The sequence below is a fragment of the Pan paniscus genome, chromosome 20, assembly GCF_029289425.2.
Source record: "Pan paniscus chromosome 20, NHGRI_mPanPan1-v2.0_pri, whole genome shotgun sequence".
NCBI classification, from domain to species: Eukaryota; Metazoa; Chordata; class Mammalia; order Primates; family Hominidae; genus Pan; species Pan paniscus.
Genome location: NC_073269.2, coordinates 15,460,916 through 15,488,660, shown reverse-complemented (window position 1 = coordinate 15,488,660; position 27,745 = coordinate 15,460,916). Strand labels below are relative to the sequence as shown.

The 27,745-nt window shown below is 55.5% G+C and overlaps 3 protein-coding genes and 1 non-coding gene across 5 annotated transcripts; 3 read left to right on the top strand and 1 right to left on the bottom strand.

The window, feature by feature from the left end:
• Positions 1-1,080: 1,080 nt before the first annotated feature.
• On the top strand, positions 1,081-3,762 carry CDKN2D (cyclin dependent kinase inhibitor 2D). Its single transcript, XM_024926758.3, has 3 exons — positions 1,081-1,250; positions 1,529-1,684; positions 2,802-3,762. Exons 2-3 carry the CDS (start codon positions 1,544-1,546, stop codon positions 3,159-3,161), a joined length of 501 nt encoding a protein of 166 aa, XP_024782526.2. The 5' UTR covers positions 1,081-1,250; positions 1,529-1,543; the 3' UTR covers positions 3,162-3,762.
• A 373-nt stretch (positions 3,763-4,135) lies between these two features.
• On the top strand, positions 4,136-17,138 carry KRI1 (KRI1 homolog). The gene is made up of 19 exons (XM_003809583.5): positions 4,136-4,313; positions 4,429-4,502; positions 5,169-5,274; positions 7,367-7,475; positions 8,357-8,411; positions 8,486-8,535; positions 8,936-9,032; positions 9,121-9,198; positions 9,757-9,881; positions 10,257-10,383; positions 10,485-10,580; positions 10,664-10,834; positions 11,959-12,034; positions 12,138-12,226; positions 12,303-12,429; positions 12,516-12,646; positions 14,861-14,925; positions 15,051-15,149; positions 15,957-17,138. Exons 1-19 carry the CDS (start codon positions 4,142-4,144, stop codon positions 16,285-16,287), a joined length of 2,178 nt encoding a protein of 725 aa, XP_003809631.3. The 5' UTR covers positions 4,136-4,141; the 3' UTR covers positions 16,288-17,138.
• On the bottom strand, positions 16,814-26,301 carry ATG4D (autophagy related 4D cysteine peptidase). 2 transcript variants are annotated; one of them, XM_003809584.6, is made up of 10 exons: positions 25,862-26,301; positions 25,321-25,404; positions 25,057-25,230; positions 23,080-23,356; positions 22,942-23,006; positions 21,190-21,320; positions 18,250-18,328; positions 18,104-18,180; positions 17,901-18,020; positions 16,814-17,338 (listed from the first exon to the last, which is right to left on the bottom strand). In XM_003809584.6, exons 1-10 carry the CDS (start codon positions 26,094-26,096, stop codon positions 17,156-17,158), a joined length of 1,425 nt encoding a protein of 474 aa, XP_003809632.1. In that variant the 5' UTR covers positions 26,097-26,301; the 3' UTR covers positions 16,814-17,155. The 2 variants fall into 2 exon arrangements, with proteins under 2 accessions (XP_003809632.1, XP_003809633.1); XM_003809585.5 differs by having other exon boundaries at positions 25,321-25,478; positions 25,862-26,000.
• On the top strand, positions 19,127-19,186 carry LOC112437949 (U7 small nuclear RNA). The gene has a single exon (XR_003026447.1). It is a non-coding gene; the product is annotated as a U7 small nuclear RNA (small nuclear RNA).
• Positions 26,302-27,745: the final 1,444 nt, after the last annotated feature.

The following is a 27,745-nucleotide window of genomic DNA, read 5'->3' as shown; positions in this document are numbered from 1 at the left end:
GGAGAGCAGGAGCTCACGCCTGTAATCCCAGCAATTTTGGAGGCCAAGGCAGAAGGATCCGTTGAGCCCAGGAATTCGGGACCAGCCTGGGCAACAAAGCAAGAACCCCAACATAAAAAAAAAAAAAAATCTGTATTTAAAAGCAAAACACAAATAACAAACAAAAAACACCAGCCTGGGCAACATAGTGAAACCCCATATCTACTAAAAACACAAATTAGCCGGGCGTGGTGGTGCGCCCTGTAGTCCCAGCTACTCGGGAGGCTGAGGCAGGAGGATCACTTGAGCCCGGGAAGTCGAGGCTGCAGTGAGCTGTGATCGCGCCACTGCACGCCGGCCCGGGTGACAGGAGTGAGACCCTGACTCAAAAATAAATACATATATAAATTAACTATTGTCTCTGGCCCCAGACCATAGGTGTCCCTGCAGCAGGGGCCGACTGGCGTGCTCTCCACTCGGGCACCTCTAGGAGGTGCTAAGTAAATATTTGAACGAAGACCTCTGAGTCCCTGTCTGGCTGCGACTATGTCCTCTCAGGCCTTCCCACGTGGCAGCTGCAGGCTCCTTTCCTGCTGGCTCAGTCTGAGCCCGGCAGGGTGATTCCTTCCTCATCCACTCCGTCTCTCCGTTTCCCTTTCTTCACGGTGCTTGACACTATGTAATATTAGTTAGTTGTTTGAATGTGCGCGTCCAGCTCCCAGGACGCTCCCTGCACACAGTGAATGAATAAATGTATGAAATAAAGCGCCCAGCTCGTAGTAAGGGCCAATGAATGTCTATTAGTAGTGGAACCTCGGATTGGGTGGCTCCAGCCCTGCCTCCTTTCCCCCAGGAGGCGCCGAGGTCCCAGAGCAGCCCGCGCGACCCTGCCCCTGACTTTTCTCCCTGGGTCAGTTAAATCAGCCTTCTTTCCCGCCTGCCGGGTTCATTTGAAAACCGAAAACCCCGCCATTGCCGGCGGTCCACCGGTTGCCACACTCTGACCAATCAGGAGCGACGCGTTTCACGCCGAGCCCGAAGTTTCCCCGGCGACGCGCAGCCACTGGTTATGCAGGCCCTGTGGGCGGAACGCCGTAAGGTCGCGCGCCGGGCAACGCAGTGCCGCTACACAGTAGCGAGTTTGTAAGAAAACAAATCCGCGGCGTTCGGGGTGTGGCCGGGAGCACGTTGGCACCACCCCCTGGCGGCTGCCTCAGCGGCGGCGGCGGCGCAGGCTCAGAGCAGACCCCGCCCGGCGAGGAGGAGGGAGGGTGAGTTAGGGGGAGACCCGGCCCCCAAGGGGCGGGCGCCGGGCAGGGCCCCGCGGGCGGCCGAGGGTTGGGCCCGGCTCCCAGCCCCTCGCCGTCCTCCGGCTGACAGGGGGAGGAGCCCGCCGGGAGGGCCGGGGTCTCGGGCTGGGGAGCCGGGACGGGAGAGCAGCGCAGCCGGGTGCACCGCGGCCGCGCCCCGGGAGGGCTGTTCGGGCCAGCGCCCGCCGGCTGCTCCGCGCTGACAGCGCCGGGCTGGGGCGGGGCGGGGGGCTTTGCAGGCCGCCAGTGTCGACATGCTGCTGGAGGAGGTTCGCGCCGGCGACCGGCTGAGTGGGGCGGCGGCCCGGGGCGACGTGCAGGAGGTGCGCCGCCTTCTGCACCGCGAGCTGGTGCATCCCGACGCCCTTAACCGCTTCGGCAAGACGGCGCTGCAGGTGAGGCTGGGCCGGTCCAGGTCGGGGCGGGGCGGCTAAGCGGGAGAGGATCGAGACCCCAGAGCTCCTCTCTGGTCTCCTGGCCCTGGTGGTGACCCACTGGGAACCGGTTCTTCTTCTCTAGGCTTTCATTGTTCCCCCACAGTCCCCCTTCGAAGGTGGGTGGTGGGTGAGGCTAGGTTGTGGGGGGAGGGGAGAGCTTTTTAGCATGTTCTCTGGGAGGATTCCTGGTTCTCTGAGTGCCGGGGATTCACTTTCCCTGGGGAGGTTCTTATTCCGTGGGTGCGGGTTCAGCTCCTTTGGATGCCGTTTCCATGGGGACGGCTCACGTTTCTTGGGGCTTCTATGGGGAGATCCGATCTCTGGAAGGAGAGGTCCTGTCTCTAGGGGTTCCTCATTTTGTAGGGGCCTCTCTGAGACAAATCTGGTTACTTAGGGGTGGGATCTTCATTCCTAAAGGTTATGCGGATCCTTGATATAGTATGGGGGCCCCAATGGAGGAACAATGTCAGATTGCAAGACATCCCTATATTCCCTGGGAGACATTTTACAGGGGAGTCTCGTTTCTCTTTTATTATTACTTTTGGAATCCCGCTTCTTGAAAGGAGCTCTCAGGTACTCTGAGGTGACATCACCATTATGTAGGAGGAGGCTATTTCCTGGAGAAGGGGTTCGCTTTCCTTTGACATCTTTTTTCCCTTCTGAGGACTATCAATTCTTTGGGGGTAGTTCTCCATCTCTGGGGGCCCATTTCCTGGAGGGGATTTTCTATTTCCTGGTGATTGCCCATATCTGGGGGCGTCTTTGGTCCCTTGGGGGAGAGTCTTAGGTTCCTTGAAAGTTTCCATGGGGGCTGTTCTCTGGGTTGGGGGGTCTCATTCTTAAGGGAGTGACCAGCTTTTGGAGGGGGGGTCCCTATTCCCAGAAGAACTTTTTATCTGCATCTCAAACAGTTTCCTGGGGGCTTATGCAGCTTCTCCGTTCACTAGAGGACCCCTCCTCTAGCATTTCCTGTTTCTGGGAGATGCCTCTTTCTGGATGACCTTTCTCTTTCCAGTGACCCCTTTTGTGGAACCTCCTCCCTTGAGGACCTCCTGATCCTCTGTCCCTCACACAGGTCATGATGTTTGGCAGCACCGCCATCGCCCTGGAGCTGCTGAAGCAAGGTGCCAGCCCCAATGTCCAGGACACCTCCGGTACCAGTCCAGTCCATGACGCAGCCCGCACTGGATTCCTGGACACCCTGAAGGTCCTAGTGGAGCACGGGGCTGATGTCAACGTGCCTGATGGCACCGGGGCACTTCCAATCCATCTGGCAGTTCAAGAGGGTCACACTGCTGTGGTCAGCTTTCTGGCAGCTGAATCTGATCTCCATCGCAGGGACGCCAGGGGTCTCACACCCTTGGAGCTGGCACTGCAGAGAGGGGCTCAGGACCTCGTGGACATCCTGCAGGGCCACATGGTGGCCCCGCTGTGATCTGGGGTCACCCTCTCCAGCAAGAGAACCCCGTGGGGTTATGTATCAGAAGAGAGGGGAAGAAACACTTTCTCTTCTTGTTTCTCCTGCCCACTGCTGCAGTAGGGGAGGAGCACAGTTTGTGGCTTATAGGTGTTGGTTTTGGGGGTGTGAGTGTTTGGGGGACGTTTCTCATTTGTTTTTCTCACTCCTTTTGGTGTGTTGGACAGAGAAGGGCTCCTGCAGGCCACAGCCACCTAAACGGTTCAGTTTCTTCTGCGCCCCAGGCTGCTGGGGCCTCAGACAAGACCCAAGGGCAGAGCATTTAAGAGTGAAGTCATGACCTCCAGGGAGCCTAGAAGCTGGTGGCCTTGGCCGGCTGTGCTCAGAGACCTGAAGTGTGCACGTTGCTTCAGGCATGGGGGGTGGGGGGAGCGTCCCAAATCAATAAGAAGGTAGAATGAGTTATGAGTTATTCATATTCTATTGGAAGCTTGTTTTCCAGTCTCTTGTACAGCATTTTAAAAGAAATTGATTCTATTTATTATGCTTTATTGGAAAAAATGTTGTAATAATTTAATGTTTTTACCCATTAAATTAAGACTTGTGCATGATCACAGCACGGGTGGCTTCTGATTTTTGAGTCTGGGATGGAGAGTTACACATCCCGGATGTTGATGGGGATGAGGACGGGGGTCGCGGATCGTGGATGTGGTGGGTGAGGGGAGAGAATAGTAATTCCCAGGGCGCCAGGGTGAGTGAGCTGGGTGGGGCAGCGGTTTTCGCTGTCGGAACGGAAGGGAAGCAGGAAACCGCGAGTGGAGAAAGGGCCCCCAGATGTCAGCTGGGTGCCCGGAGCACAGGGGGTGGGGCGGGTGGGCGGTGGCCGCAGCCTTCCCCGCAGGGGCGTAGCCGTGGGCGGTGACTGCGGTGATGAGGCGAAAGGGATCCCGGAAAAGCCAGGGGCGGGGTTAGCAGCGGTACGCCTCGTTTACAAGTGGATGTGGGCGGGACTGAGGGCGGCCCCGCCCCGTCCAGGGCTTCCTCAATGCGCGTGCGCAATGGGCCACAGAGCCGCCATGCCGGAACCGCGCGGGTCGTCGCAGCTGCGGGTTAACGCGGCGTTTGCCGCGCGGTACAACCGCTACCGGGAACGCGAGGAACTGCAGCGGCGTGAGTGCGGGGCGCCTGCGCGCGGGAGCCTGCGCGCGCCGGCCGGTTGGGAAGTGGGGAGTCGAGTGGACCCGCCGGCTGACCTGGGGGGGGGCATCCCGTCTGTGTCCCGCAGTGAAGGATCGCTACGGGGACCGAGACAGCAGCAGCGACTCCAGCTCCGAGTCGGACTCCAGCGACGAGCGCGTGGTGCGCGTCCCCGCCCCGTCCTGGACGTGCGGAGGCGTCCAAGCCCCCCCACTGCACCCCGACCCCGATGTAGACGGGGGGGATCCCCCATCCCCAGAGCGCCCTGCGGGAGCGTCCCATCCCATGAGGGACAGACTGTGCCCCCCTCTCCCCAGGGGAGCCAAATCCCCGTTATTTTCTCTCCCTTGCCACGATCCACCTGCCCACTCTGATGTGTGGGGCGACTCTGTCCCCCAAGAACCCCCCCTTTCCTCTTTCATCCTCAAGAGTCTAGCCATTTTTTAGTGTACTCCTTGCGCCACGTGGGGCCCCCAACTTCTCACATCAGCCCTGATCCTGGCCCCACTGTGCGGCCTGGCCCAGCGCCTCCCCGCTGTCTCTCTTGTGCCCTCAGCCCACCTGCCCCTTGTCAAGTCTTTGTCTTCCCCAGGAATTACCTTCTCCTTGCCCCTCACCTTCCTCTACCCATATCCTGTACCTACCTGTGGCCTGCCCCTGCCCACCCCAAGAGGGCCCCTCTCCCTCCTGCTGTTTGACCACCTGTTTGACCTCCCCAGCCAGATCCACCCGCCTCCATCCTAATCCCTACGCTGAGCTCACCTGCTGGCACCAGGGCTCTTATTATCTCCCTTCTGAAATCTATCCCCAACCCTTTTCCTGCCCTAGGAATTTGACCCCCAGCAGGAGCGGGACTTTTACAAAACGCTCTCCTTGTTGAAGAAGAAGGACCCCCGCATTTATCAGAAAGATGCCACCTTCTATAACAGAACAGGTCCGGGGCCACTCCTGTCTAAACCTCTCCTTCCTCTGGAGCAGAATCCGGGGTCCTTTCCTGACTGTGGATTCAGAGAAGTGACTTGACTTCTCTGAGCCTCTTTTCCTGTCTGTAAAGTATATCTAACGGTAGCATCTCCCCTCAGGGCTGTTTTAAGGATAGATTGGGATTTACCCAGTTTACACAGTTCATCTGTTTTGACTATTGAATGAATTGCTTCACAAGTCACAAGTCCTTAGCAGAGCCTAGGTTATTACCTGGTCGTGGGGTTAATGACTGTGTCCTTGGCACTATTCAAGGTGGGAATTGCTGACTGAATGATTCCAACTCCACCAGGCTGGGCAGGTGGTTCAAGCATCTAATCCCAGCACTTTGGGAGGCTGAGGTGGGAGGGTCAATTGAGGCCAGGAGTTTGAGACCAGTTTGGCCAACATAGCAAGACCCCATTTCTCTTTTTTTTTTTTGAAATGGAGTTTCACTCTTGTTGCCCAGGCTGGGTTGCAATGGGACGATCTCGGCTCACTGCAACCTCCATCTCCCAGCTTCAAGCGATTCTCCTGCCTCAGCCTCCTGAGTAGCTGGAATTACAGGCACGCGCCACCACGCCCAGCTAATTTTGGATTTTTAGTAGAGACAGGGTTTCTCCATGTTGGCCAGGCTGGTCTCGAACTCCCAACTTCAGGTGATCCGCCCACCCTGGCCTCCCAAAGAGCTGGGATTACAGGCGTGAGCCACTGCGCCCAGCCAGCCTTTCTTTCTTCTTTTTTTTTTTTTTTTTTTTTTGAGACGGAGTTTTGCTCTTGTTGCCCAAGCTGGAGTGCAATGGCATGATCTGGGCTCACTGCAATCTCCGCCTCCCCGGTTCAACCGATTCTCCTGCCTCAGCCTCCTGAGTAGCTGGGATTACAGGTGCGTGCCACCACGCCCAGCTATTTTTTTGTTATTTTTAGTAGAGATGGGATTTCACCATGTTAGCCAGGCTGGTCTCGAACTCCTGACCTCAGGTAATCCATCCGCCTTGGCCTCCCAAAGTGCTAGGATTACAGGCGTGAGCCACTGTGCCTGGCAGCAAGACCCCATCTCTACAAAAGATTCAGAACTCAGCTGAGCATGCTGGTGTGCGCTTATAGTCCCAGGTATTTGGGAGGCTGAAGTGGGAGGATTGCTTAAGCCCATGAGTTCAAGGCTGCAGTGAGCTGTGGGCTAGGATGTTGACACTGCACTCCAGCCTGAGCAAGAGTAAGACTCCAACTCTCAAAAAAATTAATTATAATAATTAATCAGGCTGGGCATGGTGGCTCATGCCTGTAATCCTAGCACTTTGGGAGGTTGAGGCGGGAGGATCACTTGAGGTCAGGAGTTCAAGACCAGCCTGGCCAACATGGTGAAACCCCATCTCTACTAAAAATAACAAAAATTAGCTGGGCGTGGTGGTGCACACCCGTAATCCCAGCTACTCAGGAGGCTGAGGCAGGGGAATCGCTTGAACCTGGGAGGCGGAGGTTGCAGTAAGCCAAGATCACGCCATGCACTGGGCAACGGAGTGAGACTCTGTCTCAAAAAAAAAATAATAATGGCCGGGTGCGGTGGCTCACGCCTGTAATCTCAGCACTTTGGGAGGCCGATGCAGGCAGATCACCTGAGGTCAGGAGTTCGAGACCAACCTGACCAACATGGAGAAACCCCATCTCTACTAAAAATATAAAAATTAGCCGGGCGCGGTGGTGGGCACCTGTAATCCCAGCTGCTTGGGAGGCTGAGACATGAGAACAGCTTGAACCCGGGAGGCAGAGGTTGCAGTGAGCCGAGATCATGCCATTGCACTCCAGCCTGGGCAACAGAATGAGACTCCACCTCAAAAAAAATAAGTAAATAAATAATAACAATAATAATAATCAAAGCAGGAATTACTGACTGAATGACCCCAACCCCACCAGATGGTGACAAGCACAATACTCTTGGACAGCTGGGAATTGGTGGATTTGGGATTTGAATCCTCTGTCTAACCCTGGCCCTGCCCTGTGGGATTCTCTGCCACGGCAAAGAAGGGGGTTGTGGGTGATGGCAGGTGTCTTTGGTGGGTTAACAGCATCATCATCAGACAGTGAGGAGGACCCAGAAGCCTTGGAGAAGCAGAAGAAAGTGCGGCCCATGTACCTGAAGGACTACGAGAGGAAGGTTATCTTGGAGAAGGCAGGGTATGGAGAAGGCCTACATCCCCACCCCCTGGTTCCCAGCCCTGTCAGGTCTATGGGGGTCTTAGGGGCAGGAGAGGGAAAAAAGCTGGCAACCTGGGCCGGGCATGGTGGCTCATGCCCGTAATCCCAGCACTTTGGTAGGCTGAGGCAATAGGATCGCTTGAGGACAGAAGTTTGAGACCAGGCTGGGCAACATACCCCGCCTCTACAAAAAAATTAAAAATTAGCTGGGCATGATGATGTGTACCTGTAGTCCCAGCTACTCAGGAGGCTGAGGCAGGAGGATTGAGCCAGGAGATGGAGGCTGCAGTGAGCTATGATCAGGCCACTGCACTCCAGCCTGGGCAACAGAATAAGACCCTGTCTCAAAAAGAAAAAAGGCCGGGCATGGTGGCTCATGCCTGTAATACCAGCACCTTGGGAGGCTGAGGCGGGCGGATCACCTGAGGTCAGGAGTTTGAGACCAGCCTGGCCAACATGGTGAAACCCCGTCTCTACTAAAAATACAAAAATTAGCCAGATGTGGTGGTGGGCGCCTGTAGTCCCAGCTACGTGGGGAGGCTGAGGCAGGAGAATCGCTTGAATCTGGGAGGTGGAGGTTGCAGTTTTCCGAGATCATGCCACTGCCCTCCAGCCTGAGGCATAGAGCGAGACCCTGGCTCCAAAAAAGAAATGCTGTCACCCATGATTGGAAAAGAAAAAAAAAAAAAATGCTGGAAACTCACCAGAATCACAGATAGCCCTGAGAGCAGGAGTCTCAGTGATTCCATAGCCCTCCGATGACCCCCGCCAGCTGTTGCTTGGAATAGCTGCTCCGCATGGGCATGGGGACAGGCGGGCCCTGGAAGATACATTCTGAAGATCCCACTTTTCCTTTACAGCAAATATGTTGACGAGGAGAACTCAGACGGGGAGACTTCCAATCACAGACTCCAGGTGGGTGGGGTGAAGGCTGGGTCGGGGGGCTGAGGGGCCTGGGGCTGGCCTGAGACCTATGGCCCTCTCTGCAGGAGACATCGTCACAAAGTTATGTGGAGGAACAGAAACAGCTCAAGGAAAGGTGAGGCTGGGTGGGCGGGAATGGCCCAATGGAGGAAAGTTGAGGCTCGGGGGTTGGATAGGCACGGGTTCAAATTGAGCTCTGTCACTTTCTATGTGCTTCAGTTTCCTCATCAGTTACACGGGGTTAATAACATCACAGCACTGCTCTGAGCTTGTTGAGAGGAGAGCTCAGGGCTTAGTAAATGGGGTTAATCTTGGGGCAGGCAGCCAGCCAGGTGAGGTGGCTCATGCCTGTAATCTCAGGGCTTTGGGAGGCAGAGGAGGGAGGATCACTTGAGCCCAGGAGTTCAAGATCAGCCTGGGCAACATAGTGAGACCCCAGCTCTACAAAATAAATACTGGGGCAGCAGACAGGGGCCAGCCTGCCTGTCCTGAGGCTTGTTTTCTCTCGTGGGCAGCTTCCGGGCATTTGTGGAGGACAGTGAGGACGAGGACGGCGCTGGGGAGGGCGGCTCCAGTTTGCTGCAGAAACGTGCCAAAACCAGGCAGGAGAAGGTGGGTACTGGGGCCTGACTGGACTGTTGGGGGACAGGGTGGCGGGTGGCTGGGCATCTGCGGATGCTCAGTGCTAGCTTTCCCCCAGGCCCAGGAGGAGGCCGACTACATCGAGTGGCTGAAGGGACAGAAAGAGATTCGGAACCCAGATTCCCTGAAGGAACTGGTGAGTTCTCACGCATGGTCGCTGATGGAGTAGACCGCATGTTCCGCGTCCATCCAACCTATTTACAGAAAGTAACCCTCTGAAGATGGGATATGTACATCTCTGGGCCTCAGCTCCTACATCTCTTTAAATGGGGATAGGCTGGGTGCCGTGGTTCACACCTGTAATCCCAGTGCTTTGGGTGGTCAAGGCAGGAGGATTGCTTGAGGCCAGGAGTTTGAGACTGGCCTGGGCAACATAGCAAAATGGCTCTACAGAAAAATGAAAAAATTAGCCAGGCATGGTGGCATGCACCTGTAGTCTCAAATACTTGGGAGGCTAAGGTGGGAGGATCTTGTGAGCCCGGGAGATTGGGTCTGCAGTGAGCTATGATCACACGACTGTACTGTCACCTGGATGGCAGAGTAAGACCCTGTCTCAAAATAAAAAAAAATAAGAAACCAAAATGGGGCTAATGTCACCTACTCCAGAGGCTGGCTGTGAGGTCCATGTGGTGAGCATGCCTGCCCTCCTTCCCTGTCCTCCATTGACCAGAGTCCTGTCTCCTGTCACCCCCAGACGCATCTCAAGGAATACTGGAACGACCCTGAGTTGGATGAAGGGGAGCGGTTCCTGCGGGATTACATCCTCAACAAACGCTACGAGGAGGAGGAAGAGGAGGAGGAAATGGAGGAAGAGGAGGGGTGAGCCACTGCATCTCCCCAGGACCTAGATTTTGGGTGCGCTTCATGAAGTATTCCCAGGCGGCACTGGCCAGGAGGCAGAGGGCACCATGTGTGTATTTTTTTCACAGATGGTGGCAGAGTTAGTCTTCTGTAAGGCAGAGCCACAGAGTGTAGGCTCTGGAGCCAGGTGGCACTGCCTCAAATCCTGGTTCTGCTTCAAGACTTTCATGCCTCAGTTTCCCCATCTGTAAAATGAGGACAATAGCAGCCTGCACCTTGTAGGGTTCTTGTGAGGATTAAATGAGTTCATACGCTTCGTACCCAGGCGTGCAGGAAAGGAGGGCTCGACCTCACTTGGCTGGCCCCCTGGCATCACCACATCTTGACCCTCAGGGTCCACGGTCCCCCAGTCCAGCTGGCTGTGGACGACTCCTCAGACGAAGGGGAGCTGTTTCTGAAGAAACAGGAGGACTTTGAACAGAAGTACAATTTCCGTTTCGAGGAGCCGGACTCAGCATCGGTGCGTGGCTGGGGCTGGGGAGGACTCAGCCCCCAGGGTTCAGGCCCAGGGAACCCCACATCATCTCTGCGGCCCTTCTGGGCTTTTCTGATTGCGCCTAGGTCAAGACCTACCCACGCAGCATCGCGTCCTCCGTGCGCCGTAAGGATGAGCGCAGAAAGGAGAAGAGGGAAGAGACTCGGGAGCGAAAGAAGAGGGTGAGTGTGGGGGGTGAGCTGGGGAGGACCCCCCAGCCCTGGAGGAAAGCCCATGCCCTCCCCCTCTCTGCCTGGGCCTGCAGGAGAAAGCCAAGAAGCAGGAAGAGCTCAAGCAGCTGAAGAACCTGAAGAGGAAGGAGATTCTGGCCAAGCTGGAGAAGCTGCGGAAAGTAACAGGCAACGAGACGCTGGGCCTCGAGGAGGGGGACCTTGAAGATGACTTCGACCCTGCCCAGCACGACCAGCTCATGCAGGTGCGGCCCTCATCCCTGCCCAACACGACGCTGAGTTCACACAAACATGGCTCTCACTGGCCACGGTGGCTCACGCCTGTAATCCCAGCACTTTGGGAGGCTAAGGCAGGCAGATCACCTGAGGTCAGGAGTTTGAGATCAGCCTGGCCAACATGGTAAAACCTCATCTCTACTAAAAATACAAAAATTAGCCAGGTGTGGTGGTGTATGCTTGTAATCTCAGCTACTTGGGAGGCTGAGGCGGGAGAATTGCTTGAACCCGGGAGGCAGAGGTTGCAGTAAGCCGAGGTCATGCCACTGCATTCCAGCCTGGGCGACAGAGGGAGCCTCTGTTTTAAAAAAAAAAAAAAAAGACCTGGCCGGGTGCAGTGGCTCACACCTGTAATCCCAGCACTTTGGGAGGCCGAGGCAGGCGGATCACGAGGTCAGGAGATTGAGACCATCCTGGCCAACATGGAGAATCCCCATCTCTACTAAAGATACAAAAAATTAGCCAGGGTGTAGTGGCGTGCACCTCTAATCCTAGCTACTCGGGAGGCTGAGGCAGGGAATCGCTTGAACCCGGGAGGTGGAGGTTGTAGTGAGCCAAGATCACGCCATTGTACTCCAGCATGGGCTACTGGGTGAGACACTGTCTCAAAAAAAAAAAGATCTTAGCCGGGCGTGGTGGCACATGCCTGTAATCCCAGCTATTCCGGAGGCTGAGGCAGGAGAATCGCTTGAAACCGGGAGGCAAGGGTTGCAGTGAGCTGAGATAGTGCCATTGCACTCCCGCCTGGGCAACAAGAGCGAAATTCTGTTTCAAAAAAAAAAAAAGACCTGGGGCCTGAGTAGTGCACCAGGTGGTGGGCACCACAGGGGCGAAGATGGGTAGGACGGCGAAGAACTGTGGATATGTGGAACTGAATGGCGGCCAGTACATCACAGGGTAGAGAGCAGGGGAGTTGGCGGAGGATCCTGGACATGCAGGGCCTCCCACCTCAGGAGCTAGGTGCTGGGAGGGCTGTGGGGAGCCCTAGCTGCAGGAGTAAAGTTGCCAAGGAGGGGGTCATTGGCGGCATCGTAGGGGGCTCAGCTCCTATGTCTCGAGTGGGCCCTGGTAACCGCCAGCCCTGACCCTGCAGAAGTGCTTTGGGGACGAGTACTACGGGGCCGTGGAGGAGGAGAAGCCACAATTTGAGGAAGAAGAAGGGCTTGAAGGTGAGATCAGCTGGGGCACTGGGCTGGGGATTGGGGACTGGGGACTGGGACTGAAGCCCAGGGTCCCACCCTGGCCCCACCTGTCTGTTCTCCCTGCATCCAGACGACTGGAACTGGGACACGTGGGACGGGCCTGAGCAGGAGGGAGACTGGAGCCAGCAGGAGCTGCACTGTGAGGACCCCAACTTCAACGTAGGTATCACGGGTTGAGGGAGTCCCAGGGGCCCTGACGGGGGGCTGGTGGGATCTGACCTGTGCGTCCTGGCAGATGGACGCCGACTACGACCCCAGCCAGCCGAGGAAGAAAAAGCGCGAGGCCCCCTTGACGGGCAAGAAGAAGCGCAAGTCGCCCTTCGCCGCGGCCGTGGGGCAGGAGAAGCCCGTGTTCGAACCCGGTGAGGCCCAGGTGGGCAGGCCGTGGGTAGGCAGGGGGCACTGCGGGGCCTGGCATAGCCCAGCAGCCTGGCTCTGTCTCGAGCAGGGGATAAGACGTTCGAGGAGTACCTGGATGAGTATTACCGGCTGGACTACGAGGACATCATCGACGACCTGCCCTGTCGCTTCAAGTACCGCACAGTGGTGCCCTGTGACTTTGGCCTCAGCACTGAGGAGGTAGGGCCCCCGGGCAGGCAGGGACACTGCAGGGGGCACCAGGTATGCCGAAGGGGTAGAAAGCTGGCCCTGAGTCCCAATCTCTGTTGCTCAGAAATGCCACAACATGGCAGGCTGTTTCTTCATCTTGAAAATGATAATATTTGGCTGGGCGCAGTGGCTCACGCCTGTAATCGCAGCACTTTGGGAGACCGAGGCAAGTGGATCACCTGAGGTCAGGAGTTCGAGACCAGCCCGGCCAACGTGGTGAAACTCCGTCTCTACTAAAAATACAAAAAAATTAGCCAGGCATGGTGGCAGGCGCCTGTAGTCCCAGCTACTTGGGAGGCTGAGGCAGGAGAATCGCTTGAACCCAGGAGGCAGAGGTTGCAATGAGCCGAGATTGCACCACTGCACTCCAGCCTAGGTGACAGAGCGCAAAAAAAAAAAAGAAATGCTAATAGTCCTAATGACAGTGCTAATAACATTACCTTGCCTCAAAGGTAATATTACTACCTTCTACAAGGTGGGGGCTTAAAACAGTGCCTCGCCTATGGCACGCCCCGTAAATATTACTTCTTTTTTTTGAGACATAGTCTCGCTCTGTCACCCAGGCTGGAGTGCAGTGGTGCCAACCTCCTGGGCTCAATTGATCCTCCTACCTCAGCCTCCCAAGTAGCTGGGACTACAGGCATGTGCCACCATGCCCAATTAATTTTTTTTAATTAAAAATATTTTTTGTACAGATGATGTTTTACTATGTTGTGCAGGCTGGTCTCGAACTCCCTGGGCTTAAACCAGCTTCCTGCTTTGGCCTCCCAAAGTGCTGGGATTCTGCGTGTGAGCCACCACACCCAGCCAATATTACTTTTTATTTTTGTTTATTTTTTGATTGGTTGATTGGGACAGTGTCTTGCTCTGTTGCCCAGGCCGGCATGCAGTGGTGCAAACTCAGCTCACTGCAAACTCAGCTCACTGCAAACTCAGCCTCCCAGGTTCAAATGATTCTCCTGCCTTAGCCTCCCAAGTAGCTGGAACTACAGGCATGTGCCATCATGCCCAATTAATTTTTGTATTTTTAGTAGAGATAAGTTTTACCATATTGGCCAGGCTGATCCCAAATTCCTGGCCTCATGTGATCTGCCTGCCTCAGCCTCCCAAAGTGCTGGGATTACAGGTGTGAGCCACCAGGCCCAGCCAATATTATTTTATTCCTGTCAGTATGTATTAGCAGCAGTCTGGCTGGTAAGACTTGGTAGCAGGGCTGGTCACACTGGCTCACACCTGTAATCCCAGTACTCTGGGAGGCTGAAGCGGGAGGATCACTTGAGCCCAGTAGTTCTGAGACTAACCTGAGCAACATAGGGAGATCTAGTCCTAGCTACTTGGGAGGCTGAGGTAGGAGGGTTGCTTGAGTCCAGGAGGTTGAGGCTGCTGTGAGCTGTCAGCCTGCCACTGCACTCCAGCCTGGGTGACATAGTGAGACCCTGTCTCAACAAAAGACTTGGTGTCCTCTGGAACCAGGGGGCCTAGGTGGGTTCAAGCCCTGGCTTGGCTGCTCACCAGCTGTGTCTTTGGACAAATGATTCCCCCATCTGTGCCTCAACTCCCCATCTGTAAAGTGAGACAACAATTGATAGCACCCCAACTTTGGTGACTATGGAAGGAACAGAAATGAGACCAAAGTGTGTGGCACCTGGCAGACTGTGGGTACCTACTATGCCTGACTGATGACGGCTGAAGGTGCACGACCGTTTTCATGGTCAGTAAAAATAGCCGATGTGTACTGAGCTTATACCATCGGCATTCAGTCACTTCCTCTTTCTGATGGCCTTCCAGTAGGTTTGGAAACAGGCCTGGAGGCTGGGAATGAGAGTTTCATATGTAATTAGGAAGCCTGGTGGTTGGCAGCGACCCCTGCCCGTTCTGAGGCTTTGGGGATGACCGGGTATGGGTGACAGCTCAAGGGCCCTGAGGCTCAAACTGGAATCAATTCAGCCAACTTCCCAGCCATCTGGCCTAGGGCAAGGATCTGTTCTCTGAGCCTCAGTTACCCCATCTGCTGACCTCTACAAAAATCATTGGCCTCTGTAGAGATCAGCTGTCTCTGGCCATCATGGCAACCCTGCTGGGTGGTAGCGGCATTACCGTTTTGACTAATGACGTGACTTAGGCTCAGGGAAGGCCCCACCTGGGCAATATCACAGCAGGTCCCCACTCTCCCTTCCCACGCAGATATTCGCTGCTGACGATAAGGAGCTGAACCGGTGGTGCTCCCTAAAGAAGACCTGCATGTACAGGTGATGGGGCGGGGCGTGGCGGGGCCACATGTGCAGGGGGCAGGGCGGAGCCAGGTGCGCTGCGGGCAGGGCGGGCAGCCTCGGGCACTTCCCAGAGCACCCAACACAGGGGCATCTGTCTGCAGGTCAGAGCAGGAGGAGCTGCGGGACAAGCGGGCGTACAGCCAGAAGGCCCAGAACTCATGGAAAAAGCGGCAGGTCTTCAAGTCACTCTGCCGAGAAGAGTAAGCAGTGCTGGCTGGGGAAGCGTGGGTGGGGAGCCTGTCAGGCCCAGGCTTGAGTCTTGGCTCTGTCAGCCTCTTGTTGCATGACTTTGGGAATGCAGCACCCCCCGCTCTGAGACCTGGGTTCGAATCCTATATGGGCACCAACGTTGTGTGACCTTGGGCAAGTCGCTACCCCTCTCTGGGCCTCTTTCTCATAAGATGGAGATAGAGAACGGTTCTGCCTTATCAGGTTGCAGAGGATGAAATGAGTTAATTCTCGTAAAGTGATTAAGATATGGTAAATGCCCCATAGGTCTTAGCTGTTATTAGGATTGCTTTCGCCCAGTCTAGAAGGCAGGGGTGATAGATGCACACAGTTTACTTAAAGCTAAAATGAGGCCAGGTGTGTGCTCCAACCTATAATCCCAGCACTTTGGGAGACTCAAGCGAGAAGATCGCTTGAGCCCAGGAGTTGGAGGCTGCAGCGACCTATGGTAACGCCACTGCACTCCAGCCTGGGCGACACAGCACGACTCTGTCTCTAAGGAAAAAAAAGGCTAAAATGAGTTAATTGATGTGACTAGCTTAGGGCAGGCCCAGGCACAAATACCAGAATCCTCAGCCTCACAATCTAGTCTTTGGGTTCCGTAGAAAAGCCCTGGCTTTGGCCTGAGACCCAGGTCTGAATCCCAGGCAGGCCCTCGGTCGCTGTGCGGCTGCTTCACTCTGCCCCTCCTTTCCCCCGTCTGTAAAATGGGGCATGCGTGCTCAAGAATGGGCCTGATCTTGACAGGCCTGGGCTGAGCCCTGACTTTTCTCCCTCAGGGCAGAGACACCTGCGGAAGCCACAGGGAAGCCACAGAGAGATGAAGCCGGCCCACAGAGGCAGCTGCCAGCCCTTGATGGCAGCTTGATGGGGCTGGAGAGTCCCCCAGCACAGGAAGAGGAAGCCCCTGTATCACCCCACAAGAAGCCAGCCCCCCAGAAGCGGAGGAGGACCAAGAAGGCACGGCTGCTGGGCCCCACTGTGATGCTTGGTGGATGCGAGTTCAGCCGCCAGAGACTGCAGGCCTTTGGCCTCAACCCCAAACGGCTGCACTTCCGCCAGCTGGGCCGGCAGCGGAGGAAACAACAGGGGCCCAAGAACAGCTCCTGAGCACCAGGGAGCAGGCAGGGGCCTCAGGCTCCTCTCCTCAAATCAAGCCCTGGACAGGTCTCGCACCCACAAGTACTATCTGCTGCAGAGATCCTCTCATCTGTGGCCAGGCACGCCTGTAATCCCAGCACTTTGGGAGGCTGAGGTGAAAGGATCACTTGAGCCCAGGAATTGGAGACCAGCGTGGGCAACTTAGCGAGACTCCATCTCTACAAAATGTGGTGACACATGCCTGTAGTCCCAGCTACTCAGGAGGCTGGGGAAGGAAGATCACTTAAGGCCATGAGTTTGAGGCTACAGAGAGCTATGATTGCACCACTGCACTCCAGCCTGGGCAAAAAAGCAAGACCCTGTCTCTTGAAAAAAAAAAAAAATTAAAAAACACGTGTAGCTGCGGGTAAGGAAGTCGTCCCATTTTATGGATGTGGAAACTGAGGCTGACTTAAACTTCCCGTGACTTGGAACTCTCGAGACACCTCCCAGACCCCACATCCCCTCAGAACGCTGCGCCCAGCCACGCCCACGATCAAGTTACACAGCTTTATTGGCCCCCAGCAGCCACAGTTCCCCCAAGGGGGCTTTGGGACAGGGAGGGCCCGGGCGTCCAGTGCAAACTACAGTACGTGAGTCAGGCCCTGAGGGGGGTGCCCGGGGTCCTCCTTCCCTACCCTGCCAGGAGGGCCCCGCTGGTGGGAGACAGGTGTGTGGGCTCTGTCCCTGGCTGAATGGCCCCAGACTGGTTGCAGCTGGGCTTGAGGGGCTGACAACAGGAAGTACCATCATCACTGCCAGAGCTCAAGATCCCACACCCGACATGACATAAATAAAAAAATAAATAGTGTTGTATCTTTCCCCTCATCCCCTCCCTTTATAAAAACACAAAGTCCTCAGAGCTGGGGCGTTTGGCCCTGAGGAGCCGCCCTGTGCGAGGGAGCCGGAGTGTGGGCTGGGCGAGCTGGGAGCAGAGGTCGTCCAGGCTGTGGTCCTGAGCATGGCCCTCGGCCAGGGTGAACATGGGGTACCGCTCCATGGCTGAGGAGGAGCTGAGGACCTGGCGGGAAGAGGGAGACAGGGTCAGCCACAAAAACAGTGCCAAGCCATATTCCTTAGCCCAGGTTTATTTAGTAGGTGCTTCTCAGGACCACCTCTCCAGGACAGAGCAGCCAATCAGCACCTTCTATCCCCTGGCCACAGTGATTGGCTCAGCCATGAGCATGTGACCCAGCTCAGCCAAAGACTGACAGTCCTGGGATTTTTGCTGCAAAACCCGCGTTTCCCTTCCAGTGACCACAGAGTGGGTGCCCAGAATGGCTGGTGGCCATCTCTTGCCCCCATAAGGGTAGAGTCCTGGTCGGACAGCAGGGCCAAGAGACAGGGAGGGTTCCCACCACTTGAGCCCCTGGATACAGCTGCCTCCAAGGGATGATGCCTTAACAGTTGGCTTTGGCGTTCCCACCTTTTCAGGGGTGGACGTTCTTCACATTTCCCAGGTTAGGACCCCTAGCCTGGAAGCAGCACCCCAGCTCTGCTGGACTCGAAGCCTCTGTTCCTCTTTCACCCCCAGCCCTGCCCAACCGCCCCCCTCACCCCACTCCAGCTTTCCTCTTACTCACCCTGGTCAGCTCTGAGCAGAGTGTCTCAAACTCCTTCCTGTCTCCAGCATAGAAGCCCACGGTACAGCTTGGGTCCATCTTGGCAAAGGCCATCTTGCGGGGCGAGGTGCAGTGGAAGGACTGGGGCAGACAGACGAGGGAGGCTCAGAGGCTGGGCTGCCCACCCGCCACGGCCCCAACCACACACTGGGGCTCCCACTCACCTCCAGGGGGAAGTCAGCCTGGCTGACATCCACAGTGGGCTGGCAGTAGTGAGGGTCCAGGTACAGCAGGAAGTCATCTGCAGGGGGTGCAGGTGTGAGTGGGGGTGCGGTGGAGGGTGGGAGGAGTGAGGAGGGGGTGGGCCTACCTTGGTAGCCAATGAAGTACAGTGAGTGTCGCGGTTTCCCACCCATGATGCCCAGGCACAGCTCGCAACGCAGGAGTTCCTGCAGGGAGGAGGGTAGGCAGGTGCTGTCAGGCAGCCACTCAACAAACGCTTGGCAAACACCTCCTCTGTGAGAACCCAGCCTCTGGAGGGCAGCAGTGATCAAGACCACAAAACCCTTGCCCTCAGGAGCTGACATCCTAGTGTGAGAGACTAACAAGGAAGATGATTACATGAATTTTTTTTTTTTTTTTTTTTTGAGACGGAGTCTCACTCTGTCACCCAGCCTGGAGTGCAGTGGCCCAGTTGGCTCACCGCAACCTCCGCCTCCTAAGTTCAAGTGGTTCTCCTGCCTCAGCTTCTCGAGTAGCTGGGATTACAGGAACCCGCCACCACGCCCGGGTTAATTTTTTGTATTTTTAGTAAAAATGGGGTTTCACCATGTTAGGCTGGTCTGGAACTCCTCCTAACCTCAGGTGATCTGCCCGTCTCGGCCTCCCAAAGTGCTGGGATTACAGGCTGGAGTGCAGTAGCACGATCTTGGCTCACCGAAACCTCCACCTCCTGGGTTCAAGCAGTTCTCCTGCCTCAGCCTCCCGAGCAGCTGGGATTACAGGCGCCCGCCACCACGCCCAGCTAATTTTTGTATTTTTAGTAGAGACGAGGTTTCACCATGTTGGCCAGACTGGTCTTGGACTCCTGACCTCAGGTGATCCACCTGCCTCCCAAAGTGCTGGGATTACAGGCATGGGCCACCACGCCCAGCCAATTACATGATTTATCTCATGTGTTAGAGATGATAACTATATGGAAAAGAATAAAAGAGGGAAGGGAGCCTTGTGATTTTAAGAAGGAGGTCAAACATTACAGCTCTTTTAGAATTTGTCTCAGGTTTTCTGGTTCTCACTGGAAAACCCCCCACGCAAAAAATATTTTAAAACAGGAGCCAAGTAGTGGCTCATGTCCATAATCTCAGTACTTTGGGAGGCCGAAGCGGGAGGATCACGAGGTCAGGAGATCGAGACCATCCTGATTAACACAATGAAACCCCATCTCCACTAAAAATACAAAAATTAGCCAGGAGTGGTGGCGGACGCCTGTAGTCCCAGCTACTCGGGAGGCTGAGGCAGGAGAATGGCGTGAACCCAGGAGGTGGAGCTTGCAGTGAGCTGAGATCATGCCACTGCACTCCAGCCTGAGTGACAGAGCAAGACTCCGTCTCAAAAAAAAAAAAAAAAAAAAAAGAGCCACATGCATCACTGCTGAAAGAGTGCTCCAAGCAGCAGGGGCAGCAAGCGCAAAGGCCCTGAGGTGGGAGTGTCTGAAATAGGTGAGGAGGCCCCTGTGGCTGCAGCAGAGTGTGGGAGGAGGATATGAGGTCAAGGTGGGGGATATCCCGACATCAAGAAGGTGGTGCGGACAAATAGTGCCGGGCTCTGTGGGTCACTGGGAAAACTGGCTTTTATTCGGATGCAAACACATAGGGGACTTTCCAGCCTCAGGGTCTCTGTCTTGCTGTTCCTTTTGCCTGGAGCACTTCTCCTCTGGCTCCTCATTTGCCTGGTGGCTGCAGAGGCGCCTTTCTAGGCTCTGCTGCTACCCTCATCTGCCCTTCACTGGGTTACTGTTTTTTTAAAGTTGTGTAGAGGCTGGGTGCAGTGGCTCATGCCTGTAATCCCAACGCTTTGGGAGACTGAGGTGGGTGGATCACCTGAGGTCGGGAGTTCAAGACCAGCCTGGCCAACATGGGAAAACCCCATCTCTGCTAAAAATACAAAAATTAGCCGGGCATGGTGGCATACACCTGTAATCCCAGCTACTTGGGTGGCTGAGGCAGGAAATTTGCTTGAACCTGGGAAGCGGAGGTTGCAGTGAGCCAAGACGGTGTCACTGCACTCCAGCGTGGGCAAGAGAGTGAGACTCTATTTTCAAAAAAAATTGTGTAGAGATGGGGGTCTCACTATGTTGCCCAGACTGGTCTCAAATGATCCTCCTGCCTCGGCCTCCCAAAGTGCTGGGATTACAGGCCTGAGCCACTGTGCCTGGCTTCATACCAAACAGTGATGCTACTTTGGTTACACGGCCACTGCTGAGTATCCTCCCATCAGAACGTCTGCTCCCAGCAGGCACACTCAGAACTCCTGCCTGTTCTGTTCCCCTCTGAATCCCCAGCAGTCGGGACCGTGGGGAGCACACATAGCAGGTGCTGCATAGTATAAAAAAAGAAGGGATGGGCCGGGCGTGGTGGCTCACACCTGTAATCCCAGCACTTTGGGAGGCTGAGGTGGGTGGATCACCTGAGGTCAGGAGTTTGAGAACCAGCCTGGCCAACATGGCGAAACCCCGTCTCTACTAAAAATATAAAAGTTAGCCAGGCGTGGTGGCACGCGCCTGTAGTCCCAGCTACCTGGGAGACTGAGGCAGGAGAATTGCTTGAACTCGGGAGGCGGAGGTTACAATGAGCCAAGACTGTGCCACTGCACTCCAGCCTGGGCAAAAGAGCAAGACTCTGTCTCAAAAAAAAAGGGATGGCCCGTGTGGTGGCTCACGCCTGTAATCCCAGCACTTTGGGAGGCTGAGGAGGGCAGATGACCTGAGGTTGGGAGTTCAAGATCAGCCTGACCAAAATGGTGAAACCCTGTCTCTACTAAAAGTACAAAATTAGGTGGTCGTGGTGGCGCATGCCTGTAATCCTAACTACTTGGGAGGCTGAGGCAAGAAAATCGCTTGAACCCAGGAGGCGGAGGTTGCAGCGAGCCGAGATCACGTTATTGAACTCCAGCCTGGGCAACAAGAGCGAAACTCCATCTCAAAAAAAAAAAAAAAAAGTGATGAGGGCTGCATAAACAGCAGCCCTAACACAAACTAAACAAGTCTGGAGGGCTCCCAGGTGGAGGCGTCCTAGAATTCAGCTGAACCTACCTTCACGCAGGGCACATACACGGGGTTGAGAGTCTCGCCACCCAGTCGCACGGGCACCAGGATGATCACAGACTTCCACTCGGCTGTGGGGTCTGGCCTGGCCACCAGGCGTGCCACATCCGCCTTGTACACTGGAGGGATGGGACAGCAGCAGGTCACCTTCTTGCCACCCTTCAAGCCCCAGCGTAGCCCTCTAACCCCAGGGGCTCAACCTCAACCCTGCAATTTCTCAGAGGGCAACACTGTCATCACTAACCAAAATCATCATTCTAGTGCCCCCCAAACACCCCCAGAAAATCCCAGGACCTCCAGGCAGGTGTGGACATCTCCATTTTACAGAGTGGGCAACTGAGGCCCTGGGATGTAGACCAAAAGTATATACAGCAGGGAGAGGTAGAGACTGTTCTCTCAAGCTCCTCCCCAGCCCCATGCCTGACAGGTCCTCAGTGACTCCATGCCTCGGTTTGCCAATACAGAAACTGGAGCACTGGGCACTCGGCCCCTAAACCAAACATCCTGGTATGTCCCTCCTCCTCCAGTCCCATTTATTTGGGCCCACTCTCCTGCCCCCTGCCTTGCAGCTACGTAAGCCCATTTTGTGCTCCTAGAGAAGTAGATTAGACCCATTTTGGAGATAAGGTTCTCTGAAAATCGAATCTTTTCCCAAACACCTACAATTTTGCATAAAAAATTTACAGAGGTGGCCGGGCACGGTGGCTCATGCTTGTAATCCCAGCACTTTGGGAGGCCGAGGAGGGGGGATCACGAGGTCAGGAGATCAAGAGACCATACTGGCAAACACAGTGAAACCCCAACTCTACTAAAAATACAAAAAAAATTAGCTGGGCGTGGTGGCACGCGCCTGTAGTCCCAGCTATTGGGAGGCTGAGGCAGGAGAATCACTCGAACTCAGGAGGCGGAGGTTGCAGTGAGCCAAGACTGTGCCACTGCACTCCAGCCTGGGTGACAGAGTGAGACTCTGTCTCAAAAAAAAAAAAATTACAGGGGCTGGGCACAGTGGCTCAAGCTTGTAATCCCAGCACTTTGGGAGGCCAAAGTGGGCGAATCACCTGAGGTCAGTAGTTCAAGACTGGCCTTGTCAACATGGTGAAACCCCGTCTCTACTAAAAATAGAAAAATTAGCCTGGTATGGTGGTGCGTGCCTGTAATCCCAGCTACTTGGGAGGCTGAGGCAGGAGAATCACTTGAACCCAGGAGGCAGAGGTTGCAGTGAGCCGAGATCGTGCCTCTGCACTGAAGCCTGGGTGACAGAGTGACCTGACCTCAGGTGATCCACCCACCTTGGCCTCCCAAAGTGCTGGGATTACAGGCGTGAGCCACTGTGCCTGGCCTCTTTTTTTTTTTTTTTTTTTTTTTTTCGACAGGATCCTACTCTGTCGCCCAGGCTGGAGTGCAATGGCATAATCACAGCTCACTGTAACCTCGAACTCCCGGGTTCAAGCAATCCTCCCACCTCAGCCTCCCAAGTAGCTGAGACTACAGTATGTGCCACCACACCTGGCCTTATGTCTCTATTCTATCACTCAAGGAGAAGCCCCTGAAGTTTCTTGTTCCAGAGGGAGAGACGGAGAAGAGGGACTATCTCCCACTGCACGGGCCTTGCATCCTTCCCCAGTGTCCCTCTGCCCCACAACTTGTTCCAGCCTCTGAGGAAGATGCACTCTAAGAATCGGGTAAGGCAGAGTCTGGCTCAGGGTGGGGCCCCTGTGATCTTGGCTCCCAGCCCCTTACCTGTGCAGTCCTGAGAAACGTACACCACCAGGCGGGTGACCTCGGAGCAGCTCTCCACGGCTTTCCTGGGGGCAGGAGGGAAGGCCTGAGTGCCTGCGGGTACCCAGCAACTCCCGTGATCCCTGCAGCGGCCCTCACCTGAGGATGTGTGCCACCAGCGATGGCCCATACCAGTCACCTGCCTTCTTGCCTGAGCTCTGCCCAAGCTCCACCAGCCGGTGTAGGCCAAAGGGGGCCCGGGGGTGGTCGGCGAACCAGGACACAATCTGCCGGTGCCGGCGTTCCTGCTCCAGCTCAGGGGCACCCTGGGCCCAGCGTGGGGGCATCCAGCGGGCAGGCCCATGGTACCGGCTGGGAGAGGCTGACCCTGACAGCTCAGGGGGGCCCAGGCCCATGCCCTCGGCCCATGTCCAGTCTGGTGGAATGGAGCACATAGTCAAACAGTGCTAGTGTGTGGGGGGCAGAGGTCCCATCTACACATGCACCGCACACAATGCGAATGCTCCTGAACCCCGTAATTCAACAGAATTTACATATTCCTGAAACATATACTTATCCTTATTTATTTACTTTTTGTTACTTAAAGACAGGATCTCAGCCAGACGCGGTGGCTCATGCCTGTAATCCCAGCACTTTGGGAGACCAAGGCAGGTGGATCACTTGAGGCCTGGAGTTCGAGACCAGCCTGGCCAACATGGTGAAACCCCTTCTCTGATAAAAAAAATATACAAAAAGTAGACAAGCGTGGTGGCGGGCACCTGTAATCCCAGCTACTCAGGAGGCTGAGGCAGGAGAATCGCTTGAACCTGGGAGGCAGAGGTTGCAGTGAGCCAAGATCTCTCCACTGCACTTCAGCCAGGATGATAGAGGAAGACTCAGTCTCAAAAAAAAATAATAATAATAATAAATAAAATAAATAAATAAAGACAGGATCTCACTGTCATCCAGACTGGAGTGCAGTGGCACAATCACGTCTCACTACAGCCTCTAAATCCTGAGCTCAACAGATTCTCCCGCCTCAGCCTCCTGAGTAGTTGGGATCACAGGCACATGCCACCACACTCAGCTAATTTTAAAAATTTTTTTGTAGAGACAGGAGCCTTGTCATGTGGCCTAGGCTGGTGTCGAACGCCTATGCTCAAGCGATCCTCCTGCCTCAGCCTCCTAATGTGCTGGGATTACAGGCATGAGCCACCACACTTGACCTGTTATTGTTGGAGTCTCATTCTGTCACTCGGGTTGGAGTGCAGTGGCAGGATCATAGTTCACTGCAGACTTGAACACCTGGGCACAAGCAATCTTCCCACCTCAGCCTCCCAGGTAGCTGGGATTACAAGCATGCAGCACAGTGCCCAGCCAAAACTCTTTTTTTTTTTTTGAGACTGAGTCTCGCTCTGCCACCCAGGCTGGAGTGCAGTGGCACGGATCTCGGCTCACTGCAACCTCTGCCTCCCCGGTTCAAGCAATTCTCTGCTTTAGTTTCCCAAATTACAGGTGCCTGCCACCACACCCAGCTAATTTTTGTATTTTTAGTAGAGATGGGGTTTCACCATCTTGGCCAGGCTGGTCTTGAACTCCTGACCTCATGATCCACCAGCCTCAGCCTCCCAAAGTGCTGGGATTACAGGCATGAGCCACCGTGCCTGGTGAAACTTTTTTTTTTTTTTTTTTTTTGACACAGAGTCTCCCTCTGTTGCCCAGGCTGGAGTGCAGTGGTGCGATCTTGGCTTGCTGTAACCTCCGCCTCCTGGGTTCAAGAGATTCTCCCACCTCAGCCTCGGGAGTAGCTGGGATTACAGGCGTGTGCCACCACAACCGGCTAATTTTTGTATTTTTAGTAGAGATGGGGTTTCATCATATTGGCCAGGCTGGTCTTGAACTCCTGACCGCAAGGGATCCATCCGCCTCAGCCTCCCAAAGTGCTAGGATTACAGGCATGAGCCACCGTTTCCAACCCCGGCTGAAACTCTTATAAACAACTCTCATCTCTCCAAAATTTACTTGACACACAATTCTAACGTGACTTTGAACTCTTAGTTGGTAAGTAATTCTAATACTGCTGATATAGCAGTTGACCCTGTACTCCTAGTGCACCCCTTCCCCCCCATGGCTCACCTCTGGGCAGGAAATGCAGCAGAAGGCCTTGTGCCAGCATCATCTGGCCGCTGCGTAACATGCACCCCCAGCCACAGTCCGAGGTCAGGCAGCCCCCAGGAAGGGGCGGGAAGTCCCGGCGGTATGTGAGCCACAGGCGGGACACAAAGTCCCGCTGGAAACGCTGTATGTCACCTACAAGAGCGGGTCTGTCAGCTGCCACCAGGGACACTCGGGCGGGCGTGGAGAGGCCTCCCCCAACCCTGGTCCCAACCACCAGCTCACCCTCGCCCTCGAAACGGTAGCGGCGGCCACAGAGGTGGATGCTGGAGATCTTGCTAAAGCTGGTCCGGCTTTTAACCACCCAACCTGGGGAGACGTAGGGGCAGCGCCCAGCGAGATGAAGCACTTGCATGACAGCAACAGCGCTTCCATTCCCCCATCTGTGAAATGGGCACGATCCTAGTTCCTATCTCCGGGGTGGCTCTGGGGATTCCGTCGGAGGTGGGGCCCCCAGTGACAGCTACAGGAGTGTCCACCATCAATTCAGGATGAAGGAAGGTAGTTCTGATTATTGTACCCATTTTACAGAGAGGGGCAAAAACGGAGGCGCCAGGAAGCAAAGGATCTTGCCCAAGGTCACACAGGGGAATGGGCGGGGCTTGAAAACACTATTGGACCTGCCACAGGTCCACCCTGGGCCGGGCAGGGAGGGGACCCACAGGTGACTCAGGACGGGAACAAGGGTGGGATAACTGGCAGGACCGGTGTCTGGTTTTCCTCAACGGCCCCCGACACCCCCACGATCTCCGGGCCCCCTCCTCACCGTACTTGACGTTGTTCCAGGCTGTCAGGAACTTGGCCTTGAACTTGTCCACTTCGTCCGGCTCACTCGGGCCAGCCCCGGGAGAGCCAAGAACGGGGCCGCTGGCTCCGGAAGGCCCCAGGCCGTTGGGGTCTGGGCCTCTGGGACCCCGCGGCCTGCGGGCCTCGGGCCGGCGGCGCGCGTCCTCCGGGCTGCTGCTCCGGTACTGCGCGGCGGCCGGCGACACTGAGTTCATGGACGCGCCGGGAGGGCGGACCGAGGGCCCAGGTGGGGGGCTGCGGCCGCTGCCCCCCAAGGGCGACCCGCAGCCGGTTCACGGGGCCCGGGGAAGGGGCTACTCGGCCCCCGTCCCCAGGGTCCCGGGCCAGGCAACAGCCGCCGCCGCTGCTACCGTAGCCATCGCCATCTTAGCGGGCCAGGACCCCGGATGGCGGTGGGCGTGGCCAAGCCAGACGCCCCGCCCCGCCCTCTCCCCGCCCAGCCGCCTTTCCTGCCCCGATCCCGGGTCGCCAGGCGGGGACCTCAAACCCCGACGCCTCCCCGCGGCCTCCCCCCGCCCTCCTTATCACACCGCCAGGAGCGCGACAGCCCCTTCAGGCCCTTATCGGAGGCAGCAGAGCTGGGGAACCCCTGCCCCTGGCCCCGCCCCTAGTCCTGCCCCCCAGGGCCTAGGACTGACCTCCTGGCAGGCGCCCAGGTGAGACTGACTGCGCACCTGCAGCGCCCGCCCCGCCTCCCGAGTGCACCTGCGCGGGCTGCCGACCCAGAACCCGCCCTGGCCTGGGACCAAATCGACTAGTGTGACCTCCGGGGCAAGCCACGCCTCTCTGTGCCTCAGTTTCCTCATGTGCAAAATAGGGCTGGAATACACGCAACAACATAGACGAATCTTCATGAGAATTATGCTCAGGGAAAAAAATCCAGGGGTAGGCAGGCGCGGGAGAGAGGGATGAATGAAGTGCTCCAGGAAAGTTTTTTTCAGTGTTTGTTTTGTCGAGACAGCATCTGGCTCTGTTGTCCAGACTGGAGTGCAGTGGCGCTTTCATAGCTCACTGCAGCCTCCAACTCTGATCCTCCAACCTCAGCCTCCAGAGTAGCTGAGACCGCAGACAGGAGCCACCATGCCTGGTTAATTTTTTAAATTTTATTTGTAGATAAGGGGTCTCGCTATGTTGTCTAGGCTGGTCTCAAACTCCTGGCTTCATGAGATCCTCCCGCCTCAGCCTCCCAAATGCTGGGATTACAGGCGTGAGCCACCACCTCAGGCAGGAAGACATTTTTTGGAGCTGTGGATAAATTCAGTATCTTAACTGTAATAGTGGCTTCACAGGTGTGAAAACTCATCAGATTGTACGCTTAAAATTTGCATGGTTTTGTATATGTCTATTATACCTCAATAAGGCTGAAAAAAAACCTCTTTGTTTTAAAAAGTAATCAGTTAACTTTTTATAGAGACAAGTTCTCTCTATGTTGCCCAGGCTGGCCTGAAACTCCTTAGCTCAAGTGATCCTCCTGCCTCAGCCTCCCAAGTAGCTGAGACTACAGGAAAATATTTTATTTTATTTTATTTTTTAATTTTTTTTCTCTAACCTTGCAAGGCCCAAACAGATTTTGGTTGTTGTTGTTGAGACAGGGTCTTGCTCTGTCATCCAGACTACAGTGCAGTGGCCTGATCATGGCTCACTGCAGTCTCAACTGCCGAGGCTTAAGCAAGTCTCCTGCCTCAGCCACCTGAGTAGCTAGGACTACAGGCACATGCCACCACCCCTGGCTAATTTTTTTTTTTTTTTTTTGAGACAGAGTCTCGTTCTGTTGCCCAGGCTGGAGTGCAGTGGCGTGATCTCGACTCACTGCAAGCTCTGTCTCCCAGGTTCACACCATTCT

Bases quoted from the DNA above. Each gene is read 5' to 3' on its own strand.
- ATG4D (XM_003809584.6), bottom strand. From the start codon at position 26,096: ATGAACTCAGTGTCGCCGGCCGCCGCGCAGTACCGGAGCAGCAGCCCG. The intron at 18,181-18,249 runs GTAGGCCCACCC...CACCCCCTGCAG, and splicing joins GTACTTCATTGGCTACCAAG to ATGACTTCCTGCTGTACCTG. The intron at 18,021-18,103 runs GTGAGTGGGAGC...TGTCTGCCCCAG, and splicing joins AGGCTGACTTCCCCCTGGAG to TCCTTCCACTGCACCTCGCC.
- CDKN2D (XM_024926758.3), top strand. From the start codon at position 1,544: ATGCTGCTGGAGGAGGTTCGCGCCGGCGACCGGCTGAGTGGGGCGGCG. The intron at 1,685-2,801 runs GTGAGGCTGGGC...TCCCTCACACAG, and splicing joins TCGGCAAGACGGCGCTGCAG to GTCATGATGTTTGGCAGCAC.
- KRI1 (XM_003809583.5), top strand. From the start codon at position 4,142: ATGTGGGCGGGACTGAGGGCGGCCCCGCCCCGTCCAGGGCTTCCTCAA. The intron at 9,882-10,256 runs GTGAGCCACTGC...CTTGACCCTCAG, and splicing joins GAAATGGAGGAAGAGGAGGG to GGTCCACGGTCCCCCAGTCC. The intron at 12,430-12,515 runs GTGAGGCCCAGG...TGTCTCGAGCAG, and splicing joins GAAGCCCGTGTTCGAACCCG to GGGATAAGACGTTCGAGGAG.